We start from the raw sequence: 11,772 nt of genomic DNA, 5'->3' as shown, positions 1-11,772 counted from the left end.
GTAGGGTTGTGAGCGAGGTGCTCTAAGCCAAGGTCCTGAGTCGGGGCTTCATGAGGAGGAAACCCTCCACAAGCACAGAACATCACCATCATTACCATTTTGTGAATACTTTGGTAACGTATTTTCTCCTCTCTTGCGTACTTCAAAAGTTAGTTCAAGAATCTCAGGAGCACCAGCTGGCTCAGTCAGTTAAGGCACCAAGTCTCAGTTTGAACTCAGGTCAGGATCTCAGGTCCTGAGAACCGGTGGGCCCAGGCTCACCGCTCAGTGTGGAATTTGCTTGTCCTTCTCCCTCCCTCCTCTACTCCTCCCCCTCTGCCCCTCCCCTCCCAATAGATAGAGTCTAGAAAACAAAATTTTCAGTTAATGTAAATTTCATGAAATTTTGGAAACCGATGGTCTTCCATTACATAAGTGGCCAAACACCATCGGAAATGGACTGCGAGGATGCGTAGCAAAGCTCCTCTGTCATGGGGAGAGGCATGGTCCGTAGTTGTGTGCACACAAGTTTCCGGGGGAGATCCCCATCATAGGAGTCGGCGTGCAGGAAGCCTGCCCTCAGGGTGCCCTCCCCACTCCCCCGTTCACACCAGGGCATTCGTGGCCCCTGCCATGGTGTTTGTCACAGTCCAACAGCAACAGCTGCTGGGTATCTCTCAGTATGGGATGGGCTTGGTCTCTGGGTGTTTCTGAGAAGGCCTTGCTGTCTACAACGTGCATGATCATAAGTAATGGTATCATGATAAGCAGAAACTTAGCCCCTGCCCTTGTGAGTCTCTGGCAGAGATCTCTGTGTAGTGTCGTGCTGAGGGTTCTCTGTGGAGTCTCTGTGTGGGTGTCTGTCAGAGGTCTCTGTTAGAGCTCTCTGTGCACTGTCTCTGTGTGGGTCTCTGTCAGAGGTCTCTGTGTTGGGTCTCTGTGTGGGTCTCCCATCAGAGCGATGTGTGGGGGACCCTGGAGGACAATGTTGGGCTGGGCACAGGACACGCAGAGGGCGCCCTCCGAGACTCCACCCTCCTTCTGGACACATCACTTCCAGCCGGGGGTGGGAAAAGCCCCATCTGAGGGCCTCCTGCCCCTCCAGGCTCTGGGGTAACCAAGACCAGGAGCCAGGCCAGTCCCTTGGCCTCTGAGTCCCCACCAGTCCCCTGGGAGCCATCCTTGGGCCACACGTGTACGTAAAGGTCACAGACCACAAGTCCGTCTGGGGACCCCAGTCCTACAAGCTTATCAAATTGTGCAGAAATTCACTTCTCTGCTTGAAGGCCTTGCTGCCTCTGGGCACCTGGCCGTCTGTGTGGGAGCTCAGGTGGCTTCTGTACAACCCCCACCCCAATACCCCCACCCCCTCACCCCTGGGATTGGCAGCTGGAGTGGGGCACAGACCCTGCGGGGACAGCCCCAGGGCCTCTAACTTCTCCCCTCTGGGCCAATAGGTGGCAGTGGGACACCAAGGGTCTTCAGTCGTCACATCAGGCATGGGCACACTCTGTCACTTGTCCTCCTTCCTGGCGTCCCACCCTAAGTACAGGGGCCCCTGCCCACAGCCACACTCCCTCAATCCCCCAAGAGGGGAAGGGGGTGCTGGTGGGCAGGCCCCTTCAGTGCCCTGGGCCTGGGCAGGTGGGCCCCTGGGGATCTCTGTGGCACGCCCCACACACCCTCAGCACCGGGTTCGAGCTTGTCCCTTGCGGCTCTGAGTGTGAGAAGAGGGGCTAAGGGAGCTAAGACGGGATTCCCTGGGGTGAGATGGCTCCTGGGGTGGCCCTCCTCTACTCCCCACAGGAGACTGCGGGGGGTGGGACAGGATTTCTCACCTCTGCCCTCAAGGCCAGCCTTGTGTCTCCCAACTGCGGGCCCCACTCTGACCTAGGATTCCGTCTTCCTAAAGCCTGCGTGGGATTTCTGCCTCGCAAACCCTCCCTAAAGCCACACAAGCTCCAGGTGGAGGGAAAGCAGGAGAGGTCCCAGTCTGGGTCTTGTTCACCTTGTCATGGAAACTGAAGGAGAGGGAGGAAGGGGGCGGGGGTGGACCCCGAGATAAACTGTCCTCCAAGGCCCCATTCATTCTGGAAGCCAAAGCAGGTCCTCGGGGAGAGCAGACCCTGATCCTTCCCTCCCACCGCAACAGGACACACACGGAGGCCAGCACCACTCTTGAGGGGGGAAAAAAAATCACATTTATTTTAAGGAAGCAAAGTAACTGTGGCATGAAGACGCCATTAGCCCATAGATGATGTACTAATGTGAGAACAAAAAGGTTTTCTCTGCACTGTTTGCGTTTTTTCTTGGGGGAAAGTTATTCTGCCAGGAAAGGCGTGAGAAGCCCACAGTGGCTGGCCAGGTGAACTGTCTTTTTTAAGGAGGCAGCGCCTGGGGCAGTGGGCCTGCAGGGTGCGGCCTGAAGGGCCCGGCACCAGGGACCCATTCTGGCAGGGTCTGCTCGGGCACTCTGGCACCCTGGTGGGGAAGGGCCACCCGATCAACTCGGTCTTGTTGGCATAGTTGTGGCCCCTGGGGGTGCCCTGTGGACTGGCTGTCTCCCTCATGACTCTCCTCTGCTCTTGGTAGGAGAGAACCCTGTGATAGCAGACATTGGGGTCTGCTGAAGCCTGGAGATCCTTTTTGCACCAGTCAACCTTCGGGACCCTGAGTCCCTGGTTGGGCAACAGTTTCTCCTCTAGGATTTGCTCCACAGCCCTCACGACCACCTGAGCCTCGGCAGAAGCCCTGTCCATGGCTGACCTGCCCATGACTTGTCCCCGGCCCTGGGATGATGAAGCCTTGCCCTTTTGAAGGGAACCTTCCAGTCCTCTGCCTCTACTGGGAAAGAACCACTGGAGCAAGTGCGTCATCCTTCTCCTGAAGTAGTTTTCCGGAGGCGCCTCCTCTTTCTTCAGCAAGATCTCACAGGCCTTGCTTCCCGAGGCCTCTCCTGACTCCTTGCTCTGGACTGGATGTCTCACCTCACTGATCTGGAGGAGCTTCATTTCTGACCACTCTTTGGCAGGCTCTCTCGAGGGGGACCTCCTGGAGCTCTCTATCTCCATGGGGGGGACACATGACCTGCTCAGGCTCTTACATTGGTGCTCCAGTCCCAGGGGTCCTGGCTGCCTGTGGGGGCTCTGGCCACGGGATCTTTGGCCATGCAGCACCTCGGAATTAGATGTGTCTTCACTGGACCTGCTCTGGAAGCTAGACAGAGATCCCTGAGAAGCCAAGATGTCAGCAGCGAGGAACATGTTGGACTGACAGTCTTGAAGGAGACTCTCCGTCGCACAGTCTTGAAGGAGGACCCCAGTTTCACAGTCTTGAAGGCGCACGGTGGGGGTGGCATCCCGAAGCCGGTTCTCTGACTCCATCAACTTCTGGGGCTCCGATCCCCTGCGCCGTGCCTCAAGGCGTAGCTCTTCGAGGTCTCGGGTGACCAACTTTGTACGTTGCAAGGGATTGTCCCTTTTCCCTGCAGATCCTGATCTTCTCAGCTTGCCACGGAGGCCTTGGTTGTTGGCCAGCACACGGGGTTCTAAGGTGACTCCCCAGGCAGGGGCCTCCTTGAACTCCCCCACCTCCCCGGGCTCTTTGGCACTCAAATTCTGGTGCTCTAAGTTGAGCTCTAGCATGGTCATGTCCCGTGAGGCCCGACCCCCATTCACCCTCCTTAGCTCCTTTGTGGCCATTGCTGGACTTAGACTTGACTCAAAGTTGCTGTTCATAAGAGTCCTAGAGACAGTCTCACTGTGCCAGATTCTGCCCACAAAGCTGTATGTGAAGGTCCGAGAAGGTGACCTGGGCCCCTGTCCAGCTAGAGGGCCACCCCCAGGTGAGGTCCCTTCCAGAGCCTGCTGGAATTCCTCACACGTAGGCTGGGGAGCACCGAGGGGACCCCCCCAAGTGGGGTAAGACTCTTTCATCACCTCTCCTTGATAGGGCTGAGAAGGATTTCCCATGAGCTTGGTGCTCAAGCCAGCCTTGGATATGCAGGTGGCTGAGCAGGAAGGGAAGGACTGGGAGAGGAGGAAGCCCTTCTTCAACTTGAAGAGGTTTATAGTCCTGAGAACCTTGAGGGGGAGGCCCCAACAGTGCTTCACCCTGAGCCTTTTGATATGTGCTTCTAGCATCCGCTGAGCATATGGACTGAGGATGGAAAAATCGTGGGAGGGTTCCCAGCACTTGGAAAGCGCTGGCTTTCCAGGTTTCCCGTGAGAGCTTGGCTTCCTGGGAAGGTCCGAGGAGTGGTGGGCAGCAAGCCTGGAAGGATGAACATCCAAAGGCATCTGACCCTCTCTGAACTGCCCCAACTTCCTTAAATGGGCTCTCAGGTCCTTCTCTAGGCGCTTCTCGTCTGTGCTGCTTGTGGAGGGCTTCATGTCTGTGTCTGACTCCTCACGATTTCTTCCTGGAGCCTTCTCTGGAGACCTCGCTGAGCCCCTGTGTAGATCTTTCTGGATCCTCCCTGCACTGGACCTTGAATCCTTGCCCAGTCTTTTTCTTGGCACGGTCCTTCCCGGGTACCTGGACCCAGTCTTCTGTGTGGCCTGGCAGCTTTCATTTGTAGACTCAGACTTGGCCTTGGGACTGTGCCAGCTGTGTGCCTGGGGCACCTTCTGGAACTCTTGGTGAGGCTGTATCTCTAGGGATAGCTGGATCCTGCAGGACGAGCCCCTTCCTTGCTTCATGAGCCTCTTCCAAAGGTGCCATTCCAGTTGCTCCCAGAGCTCAGAGTCGATCAATTCTCCAGGAAGGACAGAGACTGACCCATGGCCCTCGGGGGCCTGGCCACCCTGCGGAAGGTCAGGAGGACCTTGGCTAAAGACTTGCTGAGATCTTTTCATCACAGGGGGTACCTTGCCCCTTTCTAGTTGCTTCTCCAGAAAGTGACATTCCAGGTTTTGAAAAGCAGTTGGCGTGTAAGATGGTGTCTTCTGGACTACAGGGCAAGACACCTGGCACCTCCCCATCTCGGGTGGCAGAGACGAGGGTCCAACTGGGACAGAGGGTGCAAGGCCTGCCTGGGTCTGTGGCTCAGTTAGAGGTGGGAGCTGGGACTGATCCAGAGGGAGGGGCTGGGGCTGAATCAGAGGGAGGGGCTGGGGCAGGGTCTGAGTCAGAGGGAGGGGCTTGGGTTGAGTCAGAGGGAGGGCCTTGGGCTGAGTCAGAGGGAGGGGCTGGGGAAGGAGCTGGTCCAGAGGGAGGGACTGGGGCTGAGTCAGGGGAAGGAGCTTGGGCTGAGTCAGAGGGAGGGGCTGGGGCTGAGTCAGAGGGAGGGGCTGGGGCAGGGGCTGAGTCAGAGGGAGGGGTTTGGGTTGAGTCAGAGGGAGGGGCTTGGGTTGAGTCAGAGGGAGGGGCTTGGGCTGAGTCAGAGGGAGGGGCTGGGGAAGGAGCTGGTCCAGAGGGAGGGGCTGGGGCTGAGTCAGAGGGAGGGGCTGGGGAAGGGGCTGAGTCAGAGGGAGGGGCTGGGGTTGAGTCAGAGGGAGGGGCTGGAGCAGGGGCTGAGTCAGAGGGAGGGGCTTTGGCTGAGTCAGAGGGAGGGGCTTGGGTTGAGTCAGAGGGAGGGGCTTGGGCTGAGTCAGAGGGAGGGGCTGGGGCAGGGGCTGGTCCAGAGGGAGGGGCTGGGGCTGAGTCAGAGGGAGGGGCTTGGGCTGAGTCAGAGGGAGGGGCTTGGACTGAGTCAGAGGGAGGGGCTGGGGCAGGGGCTGGTCCAGAGGGAGGGGCTGGGGCTGAGTCAGAGGGAGGAGCTGGGGCTGAGTCAGAGGGTGGGACTGGGGAAGGGGCTGAGTCAGAGGGAGGGGCTGGGGCTGAGTCAGAGGGAGGGGTTGGGGCTGAGTCAGAGGGAGGGGCTGGGGCTGAGTCAGAGGGAGGGGTTGGGGCTGAGATGGAGGAAGGGGCAGGGACTGGGACAATCTCAGGGTCAAGGGTTGGGGCCTGGCTGAAGGGTCATGTAAATCATGGGTCAGGGAGAGGCGTGGAACCACGTTGCCCTGAATCTGGAGTGGCAAGGCATGAGAGAGCTCATTGAATATGACAGACGGGAACTCCAATGGGGGATCGGTCACCCTGACAGTGGCCACCAGTGACTCGCTGTGGAGAAAGGGGAGACCCCAGAAGAGCTGGAGGCATTTCTGCTCTAAATTGTCCCTTGGACTCTTGGGACGTGGGGGCTTCTCAGGACCAAGCAGCTGTTTTGCTTTGCCCCTCATGCTCCAGAAGGACGGGCGGCCCATGGTGTCCTGCCCGTCACCTGGGGACTTGAACATTCTCCCGAAAGAGGTCAGCTGGTATTTTGACCTTTCTTTCTTGTCCTTCTCCCTCCAAGACCTCTTGGCAATGAGTATCTCCAGAAGCTTCTGGACGTCCGGGTTGATGGAAGGGGGGATCCTAGTCTCTTCCTGTCTGGGTGTGGGGTCTCCCCAGAACAAGGCTTCTGGTGGGCCATGGGACAGAGGCGCTTGACGGGACTCCAAGCATGTTGAGGTGGACAGGTTCCAGGCATTGGCAGCTGCCTGCCACCAGGACAGGGCCGAAATGGGGCAGTGTGAGCGGCCCAGGCCCGAGATGGCTGGGACAGGAGAAGCTGACCTGTCAGCTGACCAAGGCGTGTGCGGAGCCGAGCTCTGTGGGATGGGGCACGGCAGGGGTGCCCTTGAGTCACACTGAGGGAGAGTCAAAGGAGAGTCTGGCCGCTCTGGGGCCAAGGAGGCTGTCAGAGGCCCAGGGCAGGCCTCTGAAGGAGGGAGACATGGCGGGGAAGGGGGAAGAGCGAGTGGCTGGTGTGGAAAGCCATCCGGGGGGAGGAAAGGCTCTACTAGCCAGGAAGTAGTAAGGGAGGAGTGTGAAGCAACGGAAATTGAGGTCATTGGTCCTGCTGGCACGGTGGAGGCCAGAGGCTGAGGAGACCCCGTCAGTGGAGTTAGGGCAGGTGATGGGGCCACAGCGGGAGCAGCATCTTGCAGAGGCTCCCTGCATGGCTGACGGGCTCCAGCTGGCACCCCTCGGCGCACCTGCCCAGGGGCTGCTTGACGTAAGAACTGGTGAAAGCCCCCCTGGTCAGAGAGCCTCTCCAGGTGGCTGTGGGAGACAGGAGGCATGAGCTGCCGCTGTAGCAGTTGAGTCCGGGAGCAGTCCCCACGGCCGTCCACGCCCCACACCCACATCACAATGCTCCTGCTGTCCCTCACCCTGGGTCTTTGGTCACAGTATGTCCCCATGGCTCCTCCCAGCCCCCACAAACAGCCCCAGAGGCTGTTCCCTGCAGCCCAGGGGTCACACCATAGACTCAGGAAGGCCCACCCAGGGGAGAAGGGAGCAGATTCTTTACCTTTCCAGAAGGGAGAACAGGTCCTGAACCTCTTCCAGACTCTTCATAAATTCTCTGAAACCTGGAAACAGGAGACCGGGTCACAGCAGAAGACAGGGTCCAGGGATCTTACGGGAGGCTGGGTACAATTTCCCATTAGGGGAGACCTTTGGGGGATTGGACTCGGGAGTCCCAAACAGCACTGTCCAAGGCCACATGCCCGCATGGTGACTACAGGATTCATGATGGGGATCGCTTTGTCTTTCCAAAGTGCTTCCCCATTCATGACCTTGCTGGGGGAGGAAGGCCTACTGTAGCCTCCAGAGGAATCTAAGCAGAGTTGAACAGCTTGTCCACAGTGGGAGCGGGAGGTCCCGCCCCCAGTCCAGGACCTGGGGCGCCTGGTTAGGGAATACCAGTTTCCAGCCCCTCAGGGCTTCGTTCTGGTGCAGAATCTGGGAAGCCTCCGGGTTCACTCTCCCTCCTCAGAGCCCCCAACCCCCACCCAGGGCTCTGTTTCCTGAGGGATGGGCTCAGGCCCTGGTGTCCTGGAGACAGTGGGACTCGGCCTTCAGAGCGGGGGGCACAGTGTAACTGGGGCACGCAGGGGTGAGTGGCGGACGCTCACCTTTCACGGTCTGATTTTTTTTGCTTCTGTTGCTCCTTCTCCATGGCTCCACTTGGTACTGAGATAAGAGAACACGGGGAGGGTGGGACCCCCACCCCAGCAGCAGATGACCCAGTGCTCAGGGGCCTGACCTCCGCTAGAGAGGCAGCTCTTAACCTCCGGTCCTTGGCCACCGGTCACTGTGTTTGGGACGCTGCCCTGGACCCCTCCACCACACCTGGACTCCGGCCCGAGATCTTCAGGGAGAAAACCTCATGTCCCTCTAACCCTTGCCTGGTCTGGCTTGTCCTGGATGGATGGTGGTCTACTCTCTCCTGAGAATACCCATTCTATTCTTTCCCATTTCAGGGGTCTTTCCAGTGACTTGGAAAAATGGAAAGAATAATAGAAAAGATGATCAAGTTACACTCTGCTGGGTCTGGGCCGAGGGTTCCTTACCTTCCCACTCTTCCTGTGTTTCTTGCCTCGTGGTGAGGACGGATCAGGCTGGAAGTAGGAAAGTAAAAAGACGAAGAGCCCCAGTCCACACACAAAGGCAAAGATGGCATTAACGGCCCAGAGAGTGGGACTGGGGCTCAGCCAACCATCAGTAAGGAATTCCTGAGGGAAGAGATAATTCTCCATCCCTTCCCTCTAGAAAGTACTAATGTCCAATCGCACTGCTGCCCTCAGGTAACTGAGCCCTGAGAGTTAGTGACCGATCGCACTGCTGCCCTCTGGCAACTGAGCCCTGGGTGTGTCCATGCAGACACAAGCCCCATGCCCACATCACAGAGCTGTGGTCTGGTCACAAAGGGCCCTTGAGGGCAGGTAAGGGACACAAGTAGCCGGACCACCTCCCCTCTCCACCGCTAGCCCTGTAGTTCTGTCATCCCTCCACCCGCCCAGGCCTGACACTGCTACCCGCTCACCGTGCTAAACAGACCTTTGTCAATTTGCCTTTCATCCTGCGTGAAGCGCACAGAATACCTGTTCCCATTGAGATCTCCAGTTGTGTTCCATCAGTTTCATAGCTTTTAAAAATCTGTTGAGATACCACCTTACACCAGGTAGAATGGCCCAAATTAGGAAGGCAGGAAACAACGTGTGTTGTAGAGGATGTGGAGAAAGGGGAACCCTCTTCCACTGTTGGTGGGAATGCAAGTTGGTGCAGCCATCTTGCATTCCCAGTGTGGAGATTGTTCAAGAAATTAAAAATAGAAACTCCCTCTGACCCTGCAATTGCACCACTGGGTATTTACCCCAAAGATACAGATGGAGTGAAAAGAAGGGCCATCTGTACCCCAATGTTTATAGCAGCAATGGCCACGGTCGCCAAACTATGGAAAGAACCAAAATGCCCTTCAACAGACGAATGAATAAGGAAATGTGGTCCATATACACTATGGAGTATGATGCCTCCATCAAAAAGGATGAATACCCAACTTTTGTAGCAACATGGACGGGACTGGAAGAGATTATGCGGAGTGAAATAAGTCAAGCAGAGAGAGTCAATTATGTGGTTTCATTTATTTGTGGAGCATAACAAATAACATGGAGGACATGGAGAGAAGGAGAGGAGAAGGGAGTTGAGGGACATTGGAAGGGGAGGTGAACCATGAGAGACTATGGACACTGAAAAACAACCTGAGGGTTTTGAAGGAGCAGGGGTGGGAGGTTGGGGGAACCAGGCGGTGGGGTATTGGGGAGGGCACGTATTGCATGGAGCACTGGGTGTGGTGCAAAAACAATGAATACTGTTATGCTGAAAAGAAAGAAAAAAAAAAGAAAAGAAATCTGGAGTTGTCCTTGGAATTTTGTTTAATTCCAGGAACTTTTGTCCTCTGTGTGCAGCTCCAGTGTCCCCACATAATATGTTCTTTCCTTGCATCACCCTAGTACAAAAGAAACTCAAACTTTTTTTGTGCTTCTTTAGCCATGTACATTTTGAAAACATCTTAAGATGTTTTATTTCAATTAATCTTCACGAACTTCAGCTAGAAGGACTTAGAAAATTAATGATTATTCAAAATTTACAAAGCCGAGGAAGTAGGTAAGGACTTCCAAATGAGTTCACATTTATCCCAGGCTTGCAGCGAACTGCTACCCAGCAGCCCAAGTTTCTCAACATTCACGGTGCTGTCTAGAAAGTAGCTTCAGTTCTGAGAATGTCTTGGGTATGGAGTGTTCTGCTGACACCACGGAAAGCTGCCTGTGTGATGATGTCATGCCTCTGCCCATGGGTTCTGACTGTGGTAGGGCTGTGAGTTAGAGCCATCGCTTTTGAAAATGCTTCACCAGGACCTGGGCCAGGCTGAAGAGAGCAGGCCTTTTGAAAGAGTGATTCTGCTGATAGAGCTAGAGAAAACCTGCCATTTTGTAGTAATAAAAAACAGGGACCAACCCAGTCCTGTCGAGTGGAAGGTATGTGCTCTGCAGTATCATGCTCAAGTTACAGTGAACTACCGTGAAACATCGTAAGTGTACATTACTTAGACATGCTACTGAGGAAGAGATAAAAGCGACTTGCAGAAAAATTGTGCAGGATGGTTGCATTTGTTCTAGTTTCGAAACTATACAAAATCAAATACGGTTTAGCGATGCATTTACTTTGGTAAAAATATAAGGTAAACACAGAGAATAGTGAACAGGACTGATGGACAAACAGGGTGAGGGATGTACAGACGGCTCTAAAGATGTGGATGATACCGCATTTCTTAAAATGGTTGGGATGTGTATGGGCTTCTTTTCCTTATTCCTTACATCTTCTATATAATTCATAAATGTCAGCTTGTAGCTTTTAAACACTAAGGTACACTCTAATGTAAACAACCCCTTTGGAAATAAAATCAGACATAACAAAAATTAAATGGCCGATAGGAAGGGAGGAGAAAAACCGATTGTAAGATGCTTTGTGCCCTGCAAGGGTCTTTGCTGCCAAGACCTTAAAGATCCCAGTGCGACTTTCAGTTTTGAAACCTCCCCACTGCCCTTCTTATGACAAGCTGATTCCAGCTAAGATCACTTTCTGATGGTTCCCAAACCTAAAAGAAAATGCAGGCTTTTGATTCTCAGTGGATGGTATTTGATTCCTCCTGGCTGGAGATTTTCAGCAGTAAATGAAGGTTTTGGGCTGTGGCTGTTAGCAGGCTGCATTCTGACTGTGCCGGGCAGCAGGGCCTGGGTCTGGCTGGCCCACCACCAGGGCTCGTGGAACAAGGTGACCGTGACGCAACAGAAAACAGATCAGACCAGGCCTCACACTTGGGGATGGATTTTATTAAAGCAAAGAAGAGGAGGGAAAATGTGTTTGAATATAGGCCAGGGACATTCAAGCTAACAAGCCCTGAGTTTTCCAAGTGATGGAAAAAAAGGAGCTTTTCTTAAATAAAACATAGGGAAAAGTAAACATTTGAGATATATAGCAGCTTTTGGAGAAATTTAGATGGGACTTTCATGTTTGGAACATTTTGGTTGTTTAGTTATAAACACTGATCTACATATTTATGTGTAATATGTATCTTTTTGTAAGAAAAGCAGTGTTTCCATGTATTTACGCTGGGCAGACATCTGAAGTGCACTATTACATGACACTGATGCTCACAGAGATGGATTCCACTCCTGTTTTCCTCTCCCTTGTGCTTCACCTGATACATAATAAAATCTCCAATGATAGAACACAGGGTGTACCACCCTGCCTTTTCTGTGATGAATGCCAAGGTTTGAGAAATGTTTTACCTCGGAGTGCTCACTCAACAGCCCAGGTGGTAGCACTGAGCAGATTTGTGCCTCAGTGTCATCTATTCAAATCCGGGAAGGTCAGTTGAGGTCCTCCTGCCCAAACGCTGGGCAGAGAGACACAAGCCCC

The 11,772-nt window shown here is 54.6% G+C and overlaps 1 protein-coding gene across 2 annotated transcripts; it reads right to left on the bottom strand.

Moving 5' to 3' along the window:
• Window positions 1–2,198: 2,198 nt before the first annotated feature.
• Window positions 2,199–8,774, bottom strand: LOC116573391 (spermatogenesis-associated protein 31E1-like). Of its 2 annotated transcripts, XM_032313473.1 has the most exons (6): window positions 8,364–8,774; window positions 7,926–7,983; window positions 7,319–7,379; window positions 5,851–7,068; window positions 4,770–5,076; window positions 2,199–4,736 (listed from the first exon to the last, which is right to left on the bottom strand). In XM_032313473.1, exons 1-6 carry the CDS (start codon window positions 8,547–8,549, stop codon window positions 2,223–2,225), a joined length of 4,344 nt encoding a protein of 1,447 aa, XP_032169364.1. In that variant the 5' UTR covers window positions 8,550–8,774; the 3' UTR covers window positions 2,199–2,222. The 2 variants fall into 2 exon arrangements, with proteins under 2 accessions (XP_032169364.1, XP_032169363.1); XM_032313472.1 differs by having other exon boundaries at window positions 2,199–5,076; window positions 8,364–8,773.
• Window positions 8,775–11,772: the final 2,998 nt, after the last annotated feature.

This window comes from Mustela erminea, chromosome 14, assembly GCF_009829155.1.
Source record: "Mustela erminea isolate mMusErm1 chromosome 14, mMusErm1.Pri, whole genome shotgun sequence".
Classification (NCBI taxonomy): Eukaryota; Metazoa; Chordata; class Mammalia; order Carnivora; family Mustelidae; genus Mustela; species Mustela erminea.
Note: the sequence above shows the minus strand (reverse complement) of the source record. Positions and strands in the feature narration are given on the sequence as shown.